The sequence below is a fragment of the Sphaerodactylus townsendi genome, linkage group LG06 (assembly GCF_021028975.2).
Source record: "Sphaerodactylus townsendi isolate TG3544 linkage group LG06, MPM_Stown_v2.3, whole genome shotgun sequence".
In the NCBI taxonomy this organism is placed as follows: domain Eukaryota; kingdom Metazoa; phylum Chordata; class Lepidosauria; order Squamata; family Sphaerodactylidae; genus Sphaerodactylus; species Sphaerodactylus townsendi.
In genome coordinates, this window is record NC_059430.1 from 51,747,657 (window position 1) to 51,770,439 (window position 22,783).

Here is a 22,783-nt window from a genome sequence, read left to right on the forward strand (position 1 = left end):
ACTCCCAGGTAAATGTGCTTAGGACTGCAGACAGGAGACTGGATGTCTTATTTGCTTTTCAGAATTAAAAGTCCGGTCCTGCACAGAAGACAGATTTTTTTTGTTCTGTCATTCTATAGCTTTCATTTCACTGGTGATCTTTTTCTTTTTTAAAAAAAGGAAAATTCAAACCAGAAAGACAAAAGACATTACAGAAAACTTAATACCACTTGACCTTCTCCTACAGCCCTGGGCATTAAAAGGATATAAATTACAAAGACGACACAAAAGTAAGAGTTTTTTTAAAGTCCAATGGCTTCCTTTTCTGGTATCATTTAGAGAAGAAGCAGGACAAATATAGCAAGGGGAGTTAATAAGAAGTAAAACTGAAACAAACTTGAAATGGAAAATGTATATAGGGAGGGGGGGAGCAGAGTAAGGTGCTGAAGCCTGCACTCCAGAATGTGAACACGACATTCAGATTTAACAGACAAACCAATTATTTTTATTAGTTTTATACTTAGGCAGGATTTTAAAAGAGGAACTTAGATTTTCTTTACAGAAACTAAACTTCAGGTGTTACTTACAACTGACATGTTACATAATGGGCAGCCCAATTCAGAGGTCACTGCGAGGGGAAGGAAGATTTGCCACTGTACTGCCTCCAGAGGGCTTTTATGTGTTGTAGTGGTACAACAAAAATATTTAAAAGCCTGGCTGCCTGAAAGTCCTTCATAGGGCAGAATGGAGTTATACCACTCTGTTGGTCATTCCTAGCTGACACTGTCAATCATGGCAAGGCAATGGTGGTGGTGAACAGAAGTAACTCCCATCACCCACCTCAAAATGAGTTCGGAGATGAGGCCACCTGCATATATATTGCTGTGGACCCCAAAAAACCTGGAGTTGGGCATCTATGACAAATAGGGCAAGGATATTGCAATTAGAAATCTTCTTGATGCCATTCTGCCATTTTATATATACTAATCCATAAGCATAATATGGCTTAGGGCCACCAAGACCTGAGGCTTTAGCAACATGGGCAGTCCAGGAAAATAGCTGTTCCGTGCTGTTTCAAGGAACAACACTGTGTGTGGAAAATGACTAAAGAAGTGTTTGATCAATTGTTTGCACAGACAACCCTCTCTCCAACTGATAAGCTGGAAAAAATGGAAAGTCAGATCCTGCTTCTTGCCAGCAGGAAGAAACATGTGCAAGTTATGTGGAACAAAATGCATGCATGGCCTTAACCACAGTCCAGAAACTAAAGTTCTATAATTTATTGTACATGCTTTGGATTGCAAACAGATACTGTGTGTTCCAATCTTTCTGTACTGAAGTACACAGCTATCAAAAAAACATCCTGGCTTTTTTGATCCTTGCCCCTTACAGCTTGACCTTCCTGTGCTTTAACAAAATTGCAACCATGACAGGCTACAGTCGATAGCTTGAGACCATATTCTTACAAGGTTTAGACATGGCACCTTTTTTTTTTGCAAGGGATGCAGTAGGGTCTACAGTAGTGCACTTGGGATATGTTGGGGAGGGTGATATGTGGGAATAACTCTTCCTGCAAAATGAAGGCAGAACCTCCAGGTTTATGAGGACTAATTAAATGTATTATAGAAACCTGGATGAAAATTACTTTTCCATAATGTTTGAAAGTTTGTCTTGGGTGTATGTGTATGCAGTTATGTGGAAAAAATTGCCAAAAAGATATAATTGGTGGAGGATCTGGGAAACTTGTTCCCTGTATGTCAAATGGCCATCTCTATGGCCCAATTCTGAGTATGTCCTGAAATGATTTCAGATTCCACCACCCATCAAAAAAAAAAAAAAAGGAAAGGCAGTGAAGATAGATAAAATATACAAAAGAACTATCTATTGCATCACTTTTTTGTCATTTGTAATTGCAGGATATGCAACAGGAGGACAATATGGAATGTTATAGTATAGCCAATCTCATCAGATATCAGAAGTTAAGAGGCATTGGCCCATTCTGCATGGGCCATTTAGACTGGCGTGGGGCTGGTAAAAACCCTGGCCTCCACAAAAAGACAAGAGCCGGCAGGAGGTAAACGGGCATTGGGAGCAGTGCAGCCCATGTGGACACTGAGCCACCGGCTGCTGGGCCAGTGGGGCTGTTCATGCCAACAGCCCTGGGGGGTGCACCGGGATGAACTATGCTGGTGCACCCCTGCTCGTGTGGTAAAGGCCATTGAGAGGAAGACTTTGCACAGGATGGCAAAAGCAAACCACCTTGGCTGATCCACTTGCCTTGAAACCTTATAGCGTTGCCATAAGCCAGCTGTGACCTGATGACACTTCACACACACAATAGGATAATTGTATATGAAGAAGTGAGCTCTGTCTTAGAAAAAATCAAAGGGGAATAAATGTTGTTAGTCTTTAAGGTGCTACCGGACTTTTATTTTGTCAAGGAAAGGGAGACAAGTTTGAGAAGCATCTTGACCTTTACCATAACTGCTCCCAAATGATGGTAAGTCCCATGGAGATCTGAAATATAAGTCTCTCTGATTCAGTGCGGATGTTACATCCCCAGCATGCTTATGATACCAAGTCATTCTCAAATTAACATTTATAATGTATACAGTGTTCTTTTTAAATCAGAAGTCACTCATTATTTTTTTGTGAAAACGAAGGCCGATGGGCATCCATGCTTATCTTCAAAAGTAAATTCTTCTATACTATGGTCAATCTGTAATCATCTATTTATTGTAAATTATGCTTGGCTGCTTGGAACTTTTTCCTTAAGGCATTTGTACATTTACAATCCTAGCATTCATAGGAGCCTCCCACAATCAACACAGAGGAAGTGACACTCAGTGCACACTCTGAAGAAGAAATCACACAACTGTATCAGCTGCAGGATGAAAGCAAAAAAACAGCTATTCTTTCAGCAGCTTCTTTCATTACATCCAGTCCTTCTCCATAGAACATCCAATCACTTATGCCATAGCAAAGACCTATGGAGCTGCTTAGAACATGGGCATATTGGTAAAGAGAGTACAAAAATTAACTACTGAAATACTAGGCTTTCTACTGCTTTAATCATCTTTTTTCCTGATCTTGTCTTCCATGGTAGCTATATTTGTCATCATGGCTATCCACTTTGTCCTCATTCTCAGTTTTGAGCAAAGGATTTACGTTCATATGCTGACACAGGCAGCAGAGGTGTGTGAAGCTTTTCCTGCAAGAAATGTCAGCCAAATATCTGCTCAATTATCATGATGAAGTGCTTCCTTCTACACAACAGAAAGTATCTCACCAGCTGTTTTGCAATATAAGGAAAACAAAAACTGGAAGACATTCTAGGTTTTAATGATTTTAGTATTTTATGCTGTTGATTTGCTGTTTGATGTAACAGCCATGTTGTGAGCCGCCTTGAGCCCTCCGGGGATAAGGCGGCCTATAAGTTTAATAAAATAAAATAAATAATAAATACAAGGACCAAGATCCCTGGTAGTGTCCATGGTTTGGTGGTAGAGAAGTTACTTTGAACACAGAAGGTCTCATTTGAAACTCCTGCACCCCAAGTTTCAAAATCCAGGATGTTTTGAAAATAGCTCTATTGGAGAATCAAACCAGGCAGCACTAGGGTATAGGCTGGTTTGAATAAATGGCTTGGATGCAACTAAAAGTCTCCTGGGGTAGAAAGTTTTTTGAAAGGATGCACAGCTTTCTTACTACCCTTCTAAGTGCCCCCCCATAATAATATCAGCAGGATCATGCTCATTATGAGATAGTTTTAGCTCAAAATATAAATCTTGAAAACCAAGCAGAGTAGATAAAAATGATGGTAAAGGAAGAAAGCATATAGAAATAAAAAAGATTAAGAAATGTAAATATTGCTAATCAAAATGAGTTGCCATTATTTCAGTCCTAACTTTCTAAAAAGTTTGTAAGAAGTTAATTCAGCTATGATTGTGTTTTATTCATTTTGGAGTCTCCAAGACAGCAGAGAAAATCAAAATAGCCTGTAAAATAATGTGATTTAGTGGTGTTCAATTTAATACGGGGCGAGTTGGCATTTACTATTTGTTCTGAACACACAGCACTTGAGAGTACATGGCTGAAATTCTTCAGTGTCAGGGAACTCTGAGATCACAAGGTAGTAAATGTCCAGATTAAGGAACTGTGAGGATTCAAGTCCCCATAAAAATATTGGTTGTGATACATACAATAATTTCAATTGGGATATACACTGTAAAGAAGTTTCTATTAAATACGTGAATTTTTTCCTCATGAAGTTCTAAAGTTTCAGCACTGTTCAACAGCATAAGCCTTGTTTAAACTGAGGCTTAGTGAAATTCTGCAGGATTCTCCAGAGGCCTGCATGGGCTGTCCTCTCTTTTTAAAAAAGAACCCATTTACAGTGATACAAAGAGCACGAATGAGACAAAATGATACTTCTAGGCCAGAAATTTCTATTTTTACTAAAAATGTGGGGTACCAAATAATCTAGATTCACCTCACAGATAATATTCACAGGCTAATTCAATTATAATTTTGAAATTACGATGTGGCAGCTTTGGAGTAAGTACCATAGAAACAATAATGGCTATATCAACTTGTACAGATTATGGAGAAAGAGCATAAAGGGGATTTTTGTTTTCTTTCCTCACAATATTAAATGTTATGACAGTTTTAGTTAGGTTATCAGACATAGTTAACCACTCTGGTGAATTTCATCCCCCCCCCCCTTTCAAAAAAAGTTTTACCTGTTTTGTGAGAAGGAAAGTACCTGAAGCAAAGGCAGCCAATAATTAGAAAACATTTCAAAGGTTGAGATGCTGTTGTCTTCCAAGTATAATTCTCTTAACAAAACATGATTTTCCAATTTGGGGATCTAAATGTAAATTAGTGATGTATTAGAAATATAAAAGCAGGGGACCTGCAAGGCTTCATTTCCCCCACATCCATTCTTTTGTTATCCTTCTCTGAAAACCACCATAGGCTCTCCTCTTTCCCAGCTTATTTTGCTTTCCCTCCTTCCCTTCCCCTGGCAGCCCCTGCCTGGAAAAAACTATGGCCCATTTGCACAGTGCTGACTGGGCCCAGTTGTGTGGTGTTGGCTACCATGCCACACCAAGTTTCATAGTGGAGAACTCACAAGGACTTGCAAGGAACATCTCATTTCTCTTTTATACTTTTCCCTACACTATTTTTTGTTATTTTCTTCTTTCCCTCCTCCTGGCAAACTTCAAATCCTTACACTTTCCTGCTTGCATCTCTCCTTCATACTCATCAATAATGTACATTTTATTTACCTTCCCTGCAACTATATATTTTTTGCTTCATTTATACACCACTTTTCTCCACAATGGTGACTCAAACATTTACAGCATTCCCCTCTCTTCCATTTTTTCCTTACAACATTTTTGCAAGGTAAGTTAGGATAAGAATGTGTAACTGGCCCAAGGGCATCATGTAAGTTTCCAAGGCAGAGTGGTTTCCAAGGCAGAGTGGTGATTCAAATGTGAGTTCTCCAGATCCCATTCTGAAACTATAATCACTACACCACACTGGCTTTCAGGGGATGGCTGCACTTGAGCAGGTGGAAACAGCCAGGCCTGGGTTAATCATGCAAGTCAGGTAGTAGCAAGTCACCTGGTGGATGCTGCCAGGCATAGCCCCAGTGAATGCTGTTTTAAAGGCCAAAACAACCCTCTAAAGCCGTGGTGGTGAACCTTTGGCATTCCAGATGTTATGGACTACAATTCCCATCAGCCCCTGCCAATTGGCCATGTTGGCAGGGGCTGATGGGAATTGTAGTCCATAACATCTGGAGTGCCAAAGGTTCGCCACCACTGCTCTACAGGGTCTGTTCCTTCTCTTTGCCTTTAACTGATAGAAACCAAGGCTTGATAGCTGGCAATACTGTTGTAGCTGCTTAGCAATGGCTACTGAGGACACCTGTTTCTTAAAGCCACAACTACTGCTTCTATAACTTTGGGTAGTTCAACCCCTCTTCTTCAAAGTTTTTTTTTAAAAAAAAGATTTCAGATTTTCTGCAAGCCTGTTTTTTCCTCATGTTTGCAGAAATATCTGTTTTGTCTGCTCATGTCTCCAGTCTCTGGATTTACCTATTCACAGCTTTGGCCACTCTGAGAACTAGATATATGGATTCTCAATGTGACCCTATCTGTGCAAAGACTGAAGCCATGGACAGATAGGACATATCTTTCTTTAAAAAAGTGAAAAACACTCTAGGTGCAGAAATATCTGAAATATAAAAAGAAATAAATGGGGGGTTAACCTCCCCCCTCCTCCCCCCGACAATGCTAAAAGGAACACCTGTAGCTTTAAGAAATGGATGCCCTCAGTGGTCATTTCTAGACAGTTACATAGTATTGCCATCCTTCCAAGCTCAGTTTCTGCCAGTAAAGAGTGAGGAGGAGGGGGCAGGGCCCTTTTCAGGCCTTGAGGGAGGACCAGTGGCGGAGCTACAAGGTGACGGGGGGTGCGCCATGCACACGCCTGGGGGGCGTGGAAAATCGCATACTATTATTGGGAGGGAGAGTAAAGAAAGAGACCATTTCTCAACTGTTATGCTCATGGAAGTCCTGAACTAGCCCTAATCCATACTGTCCATGAACCAACACTTGTTTCAAATCATGATTAACAAGCATAGGGCTAACAACAGTAATGTTGACACCAGTGTGAAGCCTGGTCAGGATTAAGCATCACGAAAGATGAGAGAAATCCATGAGAGAGATGGGAGGAAGTACACAGAGCCCATTCCTGGTCTATTAATGACAGCTTAGAGATTGTTAGCATTGCATTTGCAAAGGCCCTAGGAGGGAAGATATCTACATCCTCCACACAAAAGAGCTGTGTGTGTGCTGATTTCTTAGAAAACAGTTGCCTGCACGTCCCAAACTGAGTAGAAAAGTAACATCATGATGCACAATAGCAGTTTTTCTTCAACATGTCAATGCCACAGTTACAGAACACATTCAACAACTGGTAGGGTGGGGGAATAGGCATTACACAATATGGAACTGGCTAAATTCTACTTATATGTACACAAACGTCATATCAGAATCAGGGGCCATGCCGCCTGCTATTTACAGAAGGTTCCCACAGACGTTTGCTCTGCTTGTAGATCATCCGCCCACCATTTCTATTTGTTAAGTACATGAATAAAGTTAGTTTTCACTGCCAATTTGGCACACATGTTGTTTTTCCTTTTTTGTTTGTTTTTAATGAGGTGTCTTTGAAGCTATGAAGACTCGATATAAGAATGGCGGGTGGCATGGAGTAGCTTGAAGTGGCAGAAAATGACAGGCAAGAGCTGCACAAACCGAAAGTGAGAGTTTTCACAAGTTGGGCAGGAAAAATAAAATGTTTTGCTTTCCACACAGCAAGCAGGAAACATTTTCAAGGCATCAGAAAAAAATTGCTAGTTTAGCATTGCAGGAAAAGTCCATTTTGAACAAATATAAAACATCTTCTAAACATTTTGTGGGGAAAACTGGGTGGAATTCCATCCCCAAACCCTTTTTTAAACATCCTGAAGACTCTTTATTTGTGTTGTGCAGAATGTTTTTGTTTTTTTAACATCCTGAAGAAATGTTATTTGTGCTGTGTAGAACAGACCATTGGTTGGGTCCACTGAATAAAAAGGACCTATGGAGACAGAGAATCACACTCTTCCTCCTAATCTATCTGAGAGAGAAAGAAGAAAGTCACCACTTGAGTCTTCTCTCTCATCCAATTTGTTTCTTACCTCTAGCAAAAGCCAACTTGATAGCAGTTACTGTCAGAGAAAACAAGGATGCTTATTTTTTTAAAAGACAATGGTGAGGGCTGAGGACTGACTGATTTACTGGGGAGAGAGCACAAAGGCGGCTTTTGCCCTCTCAAGAGGATTTTGCATAGAAAGCAACTGAACCTCTGAACAGTTACAAGAAATAGCTTCACCAAATAGAGTCAGACTTATATTCAGGTCAAACAAAGGGTAGGGTTATTACCAGTATTGCAATCCTAAACAGTTACACCCTTCTAAATCAATTGATTTCCCTGATTTAGAAGGGTGACAATCTGTTTAGCACTGCAGGATTAATCTGCCTCTTTCCCATATGAGTCTCCCATATCTGACTATTTATTTATATTATATTATAAACATAGTTAAAAACCACCTAACCAATTACAAAACATTCAGTTGGGCAAATTGGTTTAAAGAAGATTAGGACATATAAAATTAAACTTTTTTGCACCTGAATCTGACCATCTTCCTAAAATATTCTGTTCCAATCCACTGTACTAATTGCACTGGCTATGAACTGAAAATACAAAATAATCCACATAAAGTCAACATTTTACCTCACTTAGGTTGTTCCCCTGTAACTTCAGAATTTGTAGAAGACCACAGTTTTCAATGCCTTCAATGTGGTTTAAATGATTAAAGGCGCAATCGATATATATTAGAGTTGGAGCATCAGAAAGCCCTTTGGTGCTAATCAACTGATTGTGATCAACAGCCAGTCGCTGTAGATTTTTCAATGACTCTAAGCCACCTGAAACACAGCATTTTAAAGCACAGCAAAATTCATTACTGAAAATATTAAAAAATACACCAATATATCTTTAATACAACAGGGATTGAAGTGTATTGCTTCAGTATTTCTCCTTTTCATAAAGTATTTTATGTCTTCATTTCTGTGAATTTTTAAGAATCAGAAAGAATCAATGTACCGGTCCCTAGCTTATAGAATATAAAATAACATTTATGATCCTTTGAAATTAGTCTCAAACACTGATAACTTCATACCATATACTCCATGTTCTAGAGCATGTCACTTATGTGCATAGGGCATGGAAACAATAAAGTATTCCATAGTTGAGGGGAAGATTTAGAAGTCTTTGGATGCTTTTTCTATTGCCCCTGGTAATTTTCAGTCTAAAAACACTTCACCAAGTCCACTATATTGAACAAGATGCTACCTGTTAGCAGCACTTCTCCTCTGTGACATGTTTCCTAATTAGGACCCATCATGGTCTCTGTTGCACTGATTCATCACAGCAGACTATAACACTGCAGGACATCCATTTTAAATAATGCAATTTTACTATTACTAGAAAATACTGAAATGAATTTGAAACAATATTTATTCAATAAGCATGGCTGAGTATACTAACACAGATTTATTTTTTCATATTATGCTAAATGCAAAATAGAGTATCTTTTATACTATTTGTGCCCGGTATGAATGCAGTTAACGTGGGTTGTAATATAAAAAAGAAATTAACTGGAATTTCACATCAATTCAGATTATTACATTTGTGTGATAGAGCAATCAAAACACAACCAATTCATGCATGAAACAGTTGAATAAGTTCTTCTGCACTTGATCCAATAATTGCCTTCTGATAAGTTAGGAAGTATCTGTAAGAAAAAACTGAGGAATGAAAGGAATCATGGGATCCAAGCCGCAGCCTTTCACCAATGCTGATTTTTGGACACAAAATGCAGCAATCTCAAGAAGAATCTGAAAAGACTAGAAAAGAACAGTAGCTGCTTTAAACTTATCCCAGCAGAATATATTAGCTTGTCTAGAAAAAAAAATGAATGCCAACCAAAGTAAATATTGTAAAGTTTGTATATTCAACATTTTTATAACACAGTATTGTAACTGGAACCGTGAAAAGGAAAGTAACAATAAATAATTTCTATTGAATATGCAATCCCCCTGCTAGCAGTTGGTATACTTGCATATTGTATCAATGCAGTTGAACAGGTAGAGTGTGCATGATTTTGTGATGGTTCTTTTGTAGGCCTGTCATCTAAAAAAATATACCAGCATAGTGCAATCTGTCAGTCACTGGTACATGGCTGCTTATCTAACAGATCTGCCGAATACAAAATAACACCATTTTGTCCTTTATAACACACGCAAACAGGAAACTATACTTTCCTAGCTGAGTATGTTTTGAAAGAAAAAGCCAAAATTCATAGCTGTTTTTTACTGATTTATTTTTAATGCATAGTCTGGCTTTCCAACATTTAAAATAGATGCAGCATGTGTTGTTTTAAGGACCTGGGTATAAATTCTTGAATACAAAATTGTAACATATAAATCAGTCCTTAACATTATGCAGCATATATTCAGTGTGGAACAAGGATCTGGCAAAGTGTAAACTTTAAGATGTCATTGAACACATAAAATCGAATTCCTAATAGAGCCCAGCTCAAGAAAAAGTGGTTTGCTTTAGAATGCAATATGTTAAGCACTGGTGGAAAACAAAAAGATATGTGGGAAGGAGCCACTCGCAAGTCCACTGCTATTTCGAGTATTTCACGGACCACAAAATCGATAGCACATGCTTCTAATATGTTCCAATGTAAATGCAACTGCACAGTGCTCCCATTTACAAAACATCTGGTGACCCGTACATTTCAGGTGACCATTCTTTGAACTGGTTGCCTTTGGTTAGAATTAGATCTAAAGAAGTGATTTGTAGAAGGGCTCTTTGTGCTCATGGAGGCCAGTTACCATTTTTACTATAACAGTTCATGCTGCCAAAGTGCAACAATGCTTTTAAAACTAAAATGCCTCTTCAGTAGTGGAGAATACTGCAATGAAAACTTAAAAGAATGTATCTTTAGACTGCACTCTACATTTAAAACTAAACGTAAACGGTGCTTTAAATCTCAATATATAAAACCCCTAGCCCACATACAGCAAGAATTTGAAATGTTAATCCACCAAAGAGCAACAGGTATCCTGCCAGCCATAGTCTACATACTTATAAGTTATACCATGAGGGTCTCAGCTGAACTTACTTCCCACGTAAGTTTTGTAGAGGAATAGACAAAAGAGAGTCACAGAGTTTATGCTACCAAATATTTTATTTTCCTTGAAGATATTAAATATATATCAGAATGCTTCACCCCCGCCCCTCACCCCCCAAAAAGAGTGTCACTAATTACTGGAAAAGAATTTCAAATATGTTTCCAACCTGTTAAACACAAAACTGCAAACTGCTTGTTTGTATTTCTGTCCAAATTGAAAATCACCTGAAAAGCTCACTACCACCATCTAGTGGTTTCACAACATTTTTACCCCAGCCACTAACTTGCCTATGCATATTTACCTATTTCCTTGAAATTTTTTACTAATTTGCTCTGAAGTTCCAGCTTTACCAAAGAAATAGTAACCAAGTTATTAACATGTAAATGCAGGATGAATAAGTACTAGATCATTTGCATCTTTTTTGGCATAAAGAATATATCTAGAAAATAACATTCAAGGAAACAAATGAGAACATTGAAGGTGGCATGAAATTACTTCTGCAATAAATGAATGTCCCTGTCTTTTTTCAGACAAGCTGACTGATCAACTGACTGACTAATCTTTCGGTTACTTTTCATCTGCCACAAACTCTAGAAAGCATGCAGCTATTTTTAATAGCTTAATTTTTACTAGTCTCATAATATAATATGTTCTGTATTAAGTGGTCTGTTGAACTGAAAAGCCAGCATTCTTATATCAAAAGCTATCATATGCCAATCAAAACTGGGCAAAGTAAGAGCTATCACCTTACTTATTTGAATGTCTGAAATATCGTACTTACTTAGAAGGTAGTCCCATCAAAACCCGAGGGACATCCTCTTGAATGAATATGGTTAGGACGGGGGACTGTTGGTAAGGAATTTCAGATGCTCCAATAAGGAGCCTGCTGCATTCCAAGTATTCAATAAAAGAGCTATAAGCAAAACACAAAATAGCTGGCAAATTGCTTACCTAATGTGTCACTGAAGGCTTTGTTTAAAAGAAACAGCATTTTCAAAGAATCATTTGAAACCAAATTAAGTGTCAACTGGAAAAAAAAAAGCTGGTAGAACTGAAACTTCAAATCAACCAAGGGAAATTCTACAGGACATAGAAATGGAAAAGGAGAGAAAAAATCTTTTAAAACACAAGGCTATCTCTGTGTGATTCTATAGGAAGCTTAAAAAAATTTAAAGTATCAATATGTTATTGTGTAACATGAAATGCATGCTATGCAGCTTACTAACCAGACCTCCCCAAAGCAGTTGCTGAGGACAGAAAAGCAGGCTCCGAGTGGTTTTCTTGAACATCTACTTTCTCATTCAAACTCATCTCACTTACAAGTTAGCACAGTGCTTTCATTGTACATACAGACAGGACAGGAGGCTTTTAGTCCATTGGCTCTGTAGCCTTCATATCCAAGACTCATCAATTCACATTATGTCACTCTCCCATTAATCTTTCAGATACTCTACCCCAGGAAATCCATCTGAAACAAGTAATCCCTTACAGTACTACTGGCACTGAAGACAGATTGAACACAGATCCTAGCCGTTCTGCTACCAATCAGTCCACCTTGTTGGTTTACCTTGGATTACTGATCTTTGAGATTTGACAAACACCAACATTCACTGTTTCAAGCAAGAGCTTGTGCCTGTGCAGTCTGTATCATTTTAAAAATGGAGACTTCAACAGTTTTAGACATGGCTGGAGAGATGGGTTGAGTAGCCATTAAAAATACTCCCATTTAAAACCCCTATTTCTTAACTCTTGATTTACTCATCTAACAGTGAAATGGCTACTTTAACCTTTACATTTTTGTAATATTTTTGGTGATTTAAAACAATTTTTATGCCACCATATCCAGAAGTTTTACATGACAGAAAGTACGACCAGCTGCTTTGATTTCATTTTGCATGTTAGGAGAGCAATATAGAAACATAGAAAGAATGTGTGAGGTACTAATGTGACCTATTCATAGCTCCTTTTGTTTATTCTGTAAGACCCTGCAATTTATCTGAGTGTAGGCTGCCACAATGAAGTAGACAATGTAGTTTTTGCTTTTATTTATAGTCTATACTTGGATTTTTGTATCAGTGCTTTGTTTATTCAGTGTTTGATTCCATTGAGTTTCAGAATCAGTTTCCTGGCTTAACATTGCTACTTTGTTTACAAGAGATGTAAATTACATGAAGTATTAAGTGATGCATCGTACTTATATACATGACTCTGCTCTGGAGTTCTGAACTCTGGCACACTCTAGTACAGGGTAGGGAACCTTTAACACTCAAAGAGCCATCTGGACCCGTTTTCCACGGGAAAAGAAAACACTTGGAGCCGCAAATAATTTTTGACATTTAAAATAAAGATGACACTATATATATATGGATTTTTTTACCTTTTACTTCGCTCATTCTGAGAAGCGCATGGATGCGCCCGCCCTGCTGCCTGCAGGGCGGGCAAGGATGAAGCCAGTGGCTCGGCCTCACCGGGCGCCGGGAAAGTGCCCGCCCTGCTCCAACGGGGCGGGCGAGAGGGGAAGCCCGCGGCATGGCCCAGCCGACCGTGGGCAGTTGGTGCGCCCGCCCTGCTGCCTGCAGGGCGGGCAAGGATGGGGCAGGCAGCTCGGCTCGTGGAGCCACAGTGCAAGGGCAGAAGAGCCGCATGCGGCTCTCGAGCGGCAGGTTCCCTACCCCTGCTCTAGTACAATTAAAGTGGAGCACTGGGAAGGGCTATGAAGATAGCAGCAGGCTTGGTTCTCGGTGGCCACTACTAAAATGGACATGACAGAGTAAACAAGATGCAGTTTGCAACACTGAGGTCAGTTGTGCATGCAGTGCGGGGCAGGCCCTTTCAGTACCGGTCCCCAGTAATTGCAACCCTTTTTGCTTAGTTTAACTTAAGACGAATACATTGGCAAGATGGTATCTTGGATCTGGCAATCTGCCAATAAAAGTGCACTACTCCCTTCTCCTTGTTCCATCAGCAGAGTTGCAATGATGGAGGAGGCAGCCCAAGAAATTCTGTCCCCTTCTCCTTTCCACTGCAACCTTCTGACCCACAGGACTATTACTCCACATAGGCCCTGTGAGCCTGGAATAAACAGTCAGTAAAGACTGTGGGGGAAGAAGTGGGAAAGATCCACTATCCTGCATCCACACTTGGCTGAGTCCAGCCCAGTGTTCCAGTTTAGTCATCACACAAAACCACAGTTCAACTAAATTGACCATGGTTAGTGTGATTGTCTGAAGGCAAGTCAGTCAATCTCTATGATTAGTAAAGATCCATCAAACCAGGACTGGAGGTTAATTTACTAGCCACATTTAATCTTAACTATTGTTTGCATGACGTCTGAATGCAGACATTCTGACTTAATTCAGGCTTGTTCTTTGGCAACACTCTCATAGACAACAGAGAAAAGGAAATGAAACCAGTATTTGCTAAGCCAAACAAGGATCTGAGTGGTTGCTGATGACCTAAACCCTGATTTTACAATCTCACCATAGTTAAAATAATCCAGGATTTTGTACCTGTATCAAATGGGCCTGTTTGTGCCCAGGTATGTGTTTCAGCACAAAAACCAGCCTTCACCACAGACATTATGTTTACCAGAGAAAGGAGTAAATAGAAGCCATTCACTTGGACAGAAGTGTAGCTTATAGCCGCTCACTTCCAACCTGACTTTGCACTGCTGAGACATCACTACAACATGAACAAGGCTAACACTGCTTAGATTTGAACTTCAGGTTAATCTGAAGGTGAGAAATTAATTCAAGGACCCTGAGCTTGGAGTCAGGGGGAATGGCTAGAATGGCACGACAAAGAAGAGAGGAGCAAAGGGAGGCAGGAGTGACCAGAGAGTTAGGTGTGCGTGAGCCGTGAAAAAGAGACTGTTGCTTAATTCTACAGTTTTCTCCATCTTCAAAGGGAGGCAGCAAAGTGCTCAGCCTGACAAACAACAAAGGAACAGCAGCATAAACTAAATAAATTCTTCCATTTGATAGCCCTATGAAAAAGGCAGAAAGACCCATTCTTCTGGATTATCAGGGGTGAGGGGAATGCATATCCAACTGAATAAACAGATATGTACTTGTTCATCTATCCACTGGTCTCCTTCATTTATTTAGATGGACTCCACCAAGCCAGATCTGATGCCAAATCATGTGCAGATCCTAAGAACAAAGAGCAGTGCTGCCTTGAGAATGCTAATGTTGCAAAGCAGCAGTTTTCAAACTTTTCATTTCAAGGAACCCTTTCCATATTTCCACATCTGCCCTGGAACTCCAGCATCTGAGGAGCTTATAGAAATTTTGTCTGGAACCTTAATACAAGCTATCTTAGAACTACAGACTGCAGTGGAGGATTAATAGTAAGCTTGATGAGTGCTTCCTACATTTCCAAACAAACCCTAGTATTGCCCCAGAACACTGATTTAAAAATCATTGCTTGTAAGAGACCTGTCCCTAAATGCAAGTCAGTAAGGATTGCTGTCAAGACCCTCCTTTTCATTAATTTCCCTCTGATGCAGGGCCTGACATTTGTTCACAAAAAGAAATTTGCACATGTCCTGAGCATATCTGCCAACAGAATGCAGAGAATATCCTCACCTTTCCCTGGGACCCTAGCAAAATGAAGATGTCTCCCCACACACTTATTTCACTTTTAAAATGATCTCTTAACCATTAAAAAAATAGTGAAGAGACTGTACAGCCCATACCTTTGGCAGAGGGAGGAATTTTTAATCACACGGAAAATCTACTAGCCTACTAACAGATAAAAGCTCTACTGTTTTATCATTATAACAATCACGGATCCTTACCAATTCGAGTGATTTTATTGTAGGACAGTTCAAGACTCCAAAGATTACTGCAGCCATATAAACCATGAATGGATGAAATTCTGTTTTTGTTCAGAATGAGAATGCAGAGATTTTCTAGATTCTCACAATTGATTGTCTGAATATTGTTCCCCTGAAACAAAACAAGACAGATTGACTAAAAAAATGCAGATTACCAGCTTTAAGATGGGGCCTCCAGTTCTCCTGGAATTACAAGTAGTCTTCAGACTACAGAGACCAGTTTCCTTGGAGGAAATGGTAGCTTCATAGTGTGGACTCTATGGCATTCCATTCCATTCAAGCCTTCTGCTATGCGCAAACTCCACACTCACCAAGTCGCTTACTCCAAATCTGTAGGAATTTTCTAAACTGAAGCTGACAACCCTACTAAAAATACTTTGGATAACTATCACCAACGATCTAAACTATTTAGTTGTTTTCCTCTAGTGTTACCATTATTTAACTAATGCTTACAGTGGGAAACTAACACCCAGACTACCATCCAGGACTAGCATTCAGACTGTCAGAGTGTTAAATTACTGCAAGAACCAGTGAAGCTGGCAACGCAAAGTCCTATCAATCAAGAGCTGCTGCTGAGCAATTTCCATACATTTTGCCTGAGCAGCTGGAATCCCCCCATTTCAAGCACCACACATACACACATACCTTGTTGTGATGCATGGGGACTGCTCAGAAGCAATCTTTGGAAATTCATTCCTAGTGGGCTGTGTAAGCCAGAGTCCCAGGTTATTACATTATATTACATTTTTATCTTGTCCTTGCTCCAAGAAGCTCAAGATAGCATACATAGTGATCCTTACTATAGAATACTGAAGCACAATTTCTGTACTATGATCAAGAGTTATATCTTTAAATTAACCACTATGTTTTACTAACTTATTTGGTATTCAGGCTGGGCATTCAGGTAAACCAGACTCCTCCCTCCTTTTTCTGGTGGATTCCTCATGGACCAAAAACATGGTGTGAAAACGGTGTAAAATGGTATAAAACGGTGTAAAAGGGTTTACAATGTTTTCACACCGTTTTCACACTGCTGTTTTTGGCCCATGTGGAATCCGCCTCTGACTTGCTAGTTTAGCGAGTCTTTTGAAAAGCGGCGATGTGCAGCCGGTGCCAAGCGAACGGCACCAGGTGGACATTGCTGCTTTTCAGCATGCCGGGTTTTTTAAAACTTACACCTCTTTCCTGCATAGCTCCATCGGGCTGAGGGGACATGTCTTTTGCCCCCCCCAACCCCTGGGGCATTGCTAGGGCCACGGGGGCATGTCACCTTGGCCCGACAGAGCTATGTAGGGAAGAGGTGCACCTCCATGTGGACGCGCAGAAGCAGGCCATGGCAGCTCCTGGGCCACCTGCACACAAGTGTGCGAACGACCTCAGGCCTGAACCAGTGTCATGTATACCAATGCCCCACCGCTCCCCAGGCCCATGTAGAGTGGGTCAGAGAGACAGCTGGGAGAGCTGTTTGCAGGGGTCAGGTGACCTGAATCCTGCATATGGCTCTGTAGCTGAAAAATTTTCAGGTTTGGCTTTAAAACTCAAAAAATTCTGGGAATGCTGAATAAAGCCAATATGGAGTGTTGTTTTTTCCTGCTTTTTTGAAAATGTCCAGGACTTTTAAAGTCAAACCTGAAAAATACTCCCACCCACCAAAAAAGTTTGCCCACTGCTGGTTGGTATACCCTGCTAATATAAGTATAAACACAGAAAAGGACATCACTTTGGCATAGTTTGGATGCAACTGGAACCCAGGTTTAGAAACTGAGAGTACTGGTAGGTCATCCAGTGCTTTCTTAGCCCCTGTCGATCAAACAAATGCCATTCCTTCTAATTTGATTTGGCAATATAGGTTTTATTCAGGCTTACAAAAGTAAGTTCAGAAATGTACCCAGGTTTCCTTTAACCAGGATTAACAGTCCCTTGTAACCCACATGGGCATGATCCAGAAGTTCATTCACAATGTTCAAATCTTTTTGCCAGTGGGGTTTCTGAGGAAAGTCTTTGCATTCTTTATTCAGAGTAAAAATATCAAAAATCAAGTGAATTTTACGAAGCATCATAGATGTTCAAGTTTCTTGGAAATAGGTTCAAATAATGATTTTAAAGCTGTTGTGATACATTTATAGATCACTGGTGTGGTGTAGTGGTTAAGAGTGTTAGGCTAATATCTGAGAGATCCAGGTTTGAATCCCAACTCATGACATGGATACTTGCTGTGTGACCTTAGATCAGTCACACAGTCTCAGCCTAAACTATCTCACAGGGATGTTCTGATGTAGGAGAGGACAATTACATAAGCCACTTTGGATCTCCATTGGGCAGAAAGGTAGGGTACAAATGATTTAAATAAATATAGCATAGTCTGCAAATACTTTGTAAGAAACACCATAGAAGTAGGAATGGCCAGTACAACAGGGACAAGAGATACTTCAATCCATTTAGAAATAGTTTTCCTTTCAAAACAGAAAATAAAAATATTTGGTACCTCTACATCTATGTACTTTAGATCTTTACAACTGCCAAGTCCTTCCAAAGCAGTTAATCCACAGCATCTGAGACTCAAGAACTGAAGTCTGCAACACTGTGACAAAGTAGAAAGGCTGCAACCAGGCAAATCTTCAAATGTGACTGTGGTAACCTACATACATCGAATAAGGGGAAAATGTTTAAATTAAACATAGTACACATAATATAAGCATTACAGTAACAAATTACACAACATCTGGTTTTTGACTATTCAAGAAAAAGCTGGGAAAGAAATCCAAAATCACACCCCAAGAGAGATGGACTGCCATTCCTGTCACCCATTCAACATAATGGAAAACACAATATGCGCACTGCAAAAAAACCCCTCCAAATCTTTGACTCAAAGAATTCCATTATGCCAATAATTCTTCCATGCTACACCAACATTCTTCTTTCCCACCAACCAAAACACAGCCTTCTGGCAGTGTCTGCCTGCTGCAGTCTTGGAATCTAGTCACTCTTTCCCGATGTCTGATACTTTAATAATGTGTTGCAGGGAACTTGCATTCAGATATTACAATGACACTGGAGGGACCAGATACCATGTAGTTTCAACTTAGTTCATGGTAATGGTAATAGTACACAATATTACAAGTATCAAGTGGGGGATACCAAGGATTTGTGAGGAAAATCTTCTTTCCCCACCTCCACTATTTCCTTTTTTCCTTCCCTGACAGCCTCCTCAACCTGTCCTTTTTTCTTGTGACAGGAAAATTATGCACATAGCCACTATCCACACTATCCACTATCCACACAATTAGCCACTATCCACTGCCAGGTGCCAGCCCAGTCATAAGTGGGAAACCTATAAGGGTAGGGGATGCTTCACTTTCCCTTGTAACCAGGTCCCCACACTGTTTTCTTTTTTTTCCCTCCTGGAACCCCGTATATCCTCACATTTCTATGCTTCCTTTTTTCCCTTCCCATCTACCCATCAACCTTTCATCTGCCCCCCTTCAGTTATGTTATTTATTTGCTTCATTTAATCTCCCCCTTTCTCCACCTCGGGGACCTAAAGCAACAGCATTCTCCTCCATTTTATCCTCATAACAGCCCTGTGAAATAGTGTCTTAACCCCTCTCCCTGCTTCCACTGACAAAAACTAAGACTGAAAGGCTTGGCAATACTGTTACTTACTTAGAAATGGTCACTGAGTCATTTGTTTCTTAATGCTATGGTCACTGCTTCTATTATTTTAGGGAGTTTTAACCTCAATATATATATTTAAAGATAACAGATTGTTTTCTGCAATCCTGGGGCTTTTCTCAGGTTTGTAGAAAGATCTATATTGTCTATCCATGGCTTTAGTTTTCAGATTTAAGTATCCACAGACCCAGGCCGGTTGAGAATTAAATACACTGATATTTTCTATAGTGATCAGTGCTAATTTCTTATTTGTTCCATAGAAAACATTTTTAAAAGATGCTAGCATACATGTATTTTACCTGTTGTAGAGCATTCCAAGGGCCAGCCTGGATCATCATGGAAGCACTCAGCGGGGGCAAGAAACTAGCTGAGCATTTCCGTGGTTTTCCTCTTTCGACTATTTTCTTTTTCTTGTTTTCCTTACAAATACTTGACCAGGATTTGCATGTTTTCATCCACAATAATCTTTTCTCTTCAATACGATCAGAAAGTAGGTTTGGTTTCCCAAAAGATTTGCCTGAGATTTCATCTTTGGCCCAAAGATCATCCACAACATCTTGAATTTCTTTTTCTGAAGGTTCTCTCTTAATGTTTCCAGATACAGAAGATCTCTCTGTTTGTCCAGGGTCTCCAGAACCTAACTGAACATGCATGCTGATGTGGTTGCTGTGTCCTCCACTTCCCTCAGCAACAACAGAAATCTCTGTAGGAACAGTTGTTATATCAAGCATTCTTGTGTTACTACCTGTCTGACAGTTTGCAGTAACCGAACCATAGCCTTCTACATAAAATATCCCATTCTCTACTAAGTTGCAATTTACTTCATTAAGAAATTCTGTCTTTCCAGATTTCTGTTTTCCTCCTCCATTATCATGCCATGAACTAGCTTGTTTTTCTTCCATGAATCTTGTTTCTTGTGTCAATTTCATGTGTTGTTTTTGCAAAATTTGTTTTAGCTCTTCTGCCATACCTTTTTCTTGTTCATTAACCTTTTCAATTTCTTCTTCATTCTTTGATATTTCCAAATCTTCCTCTGAGTTTGTAGTTGCCATCCCACATTCCATTTTGGAAGTTTTGTCTTGTTCTTCTTCCACCTCCTCCTCCTGCACTTTTTCTATTTCTTTTGCTTTTTCTGCTCGTGCTGTATCTTGATCTATATTTTCAGTTACTTTTCTCCTTGGAATTTCTTCAGCTTTACTGTCCTCTTCCACTTCTCCAATTTCTTGCTCCTCCTTTGCCATTTTTATTTCTTTATCTGTATTTTCAGGTTCTACTACCCATTCATTTAAGCCTTTTAAAATGACTTTTTCTCTACTTTCCTGTTGTAGCAACATTAGTTGTTGTTCTCTCTGAAGTCTTACCAATTGTTTCTTACGTTCATATCCTTCATGCCTTTTCACCCTTTCTGCAATCTCTTCCCTTTCGTGTTCGTCTCCCTTTTTTCTTTCCTCCTCCTTGCTTTTCTTCTCTAGAGCCCTCCTTCTCAATCTTTCCTCCTTTTCTCTATGTTCCCTTTCTATTTTTTCCTGCAGGTCTCTTTTTCTTTTCAGTTCTGCTCTCCATTCTTTCAGTACAGGGGCATAATTTTTGTATACTCGGAATGCTCGAAACGAAGCTTGAATTTTTTGAGCTGCCATATTCTGCTGTGCAATCATTTGTTCCCTTTCTTTTGATTTCTGTTCTTCAAAGGCAATTTGTTCTTCTTCTATTTGCATGTGTAAACTTTGAATCAATTTCTAAACCGGAAACAAGAGAGGAAACTTGTAGTATGGGTATGCATCCAACCAATGGCCATTAACATTTGCATATCATTTACAACTGTCGTAGAAGTCTAAAAAGGCAAGCAAGCTAGCTAGCTTTACCTACCTACCTACCTACCTACCTACCTACCTACCTACCTACCTACCTACCTACCTACCTACCTACCTACCTACCTACCTACCTACCTACCTACCTACCTACCTACCTACCTACCTACCTACCTACCTACCTACGTTTTTGTACCACCCCTCCCCTTTCACTGCCCTTTTCCACTGAAGGTCACTCCCAGACTACTGTACTGCACAGGTAGCTGTGACACCTAGACCTAGCTTCATCCTATCTGATGGTGTTGATATATGCAAGTATCAGCTCTTCAGTCATGAAAGAGTTAATGATGCTATTGGTTAGTAAACATTAGCTAGATTGGCATAGCCAACAGGACATCAAGAAACTAGTTATCTGCATTAATGACGTGATCTGTTGATTGTCATTAGTTAATCAATATATTGCCATAGAATGTGTGCTTCCAAGCATGTAGGCACTTGAGAAGAAGTTGTAAACCTTTGTTCTAAGTCTGTTGGAGTCACACCTTCTCACCAAGTAGCTCAGAGTAGAGAGGACTTCATTGTTTTCTACCGTGTTATCCTTCCCTTCTATTTTTCTTAGTAAATTTTATTTGAGCTAACCAGCAGTGATTATTCTGTGACTACTGACTCTTCTAACTATTTTATATTTTTACACTAACAGATGATTACAGCTTCCCAACAGGTCTATGCTGAAGCGGACTGTCTCCCTGCCTCTTTCCTGCTTAGTAAACTTTGGACTGTTTCTTTAGAGCAAAACATCCGACGTTGGATATGGACAGCTGTTTGGTTCCTTGAGCTAAATGCTTTAGTCTTGACTGCTGTATTAGTGTTCATCTCTAGCCCACCTTCACCATGCTTTGAACTATTTCTGGATTCTTTGTAGTTATTCCTTTTTTGCTGGGCTCTGATCCAGCAAGAACCACTGATGCCAGCCCAATATGAGGGAGTGTGATAAAATATATAAATTTACATTTGAAGCTGTAGTCTAGATTTACATAGGCTAACATGTAACATCTGTGCAACTAACAGTGGAATCTTATCCAGAGTTACTCCAGCCAAACCTGTTGGAATTGCTGGACTTACACTGAAGCAAGACAGTACTGTATATAATTTTTAATGTAATTTCTACAAAAAAAAGTGGCAAGGACTGGGCATACAGCTGAGCTTTGTCACATCTGACAAAAACTGCAGTGATGTCATAGTAAGCAACTTTATCATATGCCAACAAAAGCTGGACACAGAACACTGCAATCCTAAACAGATCAGTATCTTTAGGGGCAGTATCTTTAGGACTGCAGCTGGCATGGATGTCTATCCCACCAGCACAAGGGTCAAATGCTCTGATAGGGGAGGACACTTAACCTGGCAGGCGGGCACCATGTGGTTCCATGGAGCCCAATCTGGAAGCTGCCACCACTGCACAGATCTGCCAGTGCACAATGCTGTGCTGCTATGGCCAGGGGTGGGTCAGGAGGCAGAGCCCCATGCACCAGTGTAAGTGCTGATGGAGATACACCATAATTTTCATGGCATATCTCTCTATTACTCCTCATGGAGGATTTTCAGCCCAGTTTCTTTTCATTTTTTCTTTTCCTTTTTACTTTTCTGGGCTTTCTACTCTGTGGGAA

At 39.8% G+C, this 22,783-nt stretch overlaps 1 protein-coding gene across 1 annotated transcript in view; it reads right to left on the bottom strand.

The window, feature by feature from the left end:
• The window catches only part of LRRIQ1 (leucine rich repeats and IQ motif containing 1), a 120,392-nt gene that overhangs the window by 80,199 nt on the left and 17,410 nt on the right, over positions 1 to 22,783 (bottom strand). Inside the window, exons 8-12 of the mRNA XM_048501554.1 lie at positions 19,608 to 21,044; positions 18,122 to 18,274; positions 15,598 to 15,748; positions 8,329 to 8,522; positions 4,722 to 4,849 (exon numbers count right to left, since the gene is read on the bottom strand). Coding sequence (XP_048357511.1) covers positions 4,722 to 4,849; positions 8,329 to 8,522; positions 15,598 to 15,748; positions 18,122 to 18,274; positions 19,608 to 21,044 — 2,063 coding nt within the window. The remainder of the gene's footprint in view (positions 1 to 4,721; positions 4,850 to 8,328; positions 8,523 to 15,597; positions 15,749 to 18,121; positions 18,275 to 19,607; positions 21,045 to 22,783) is intronic.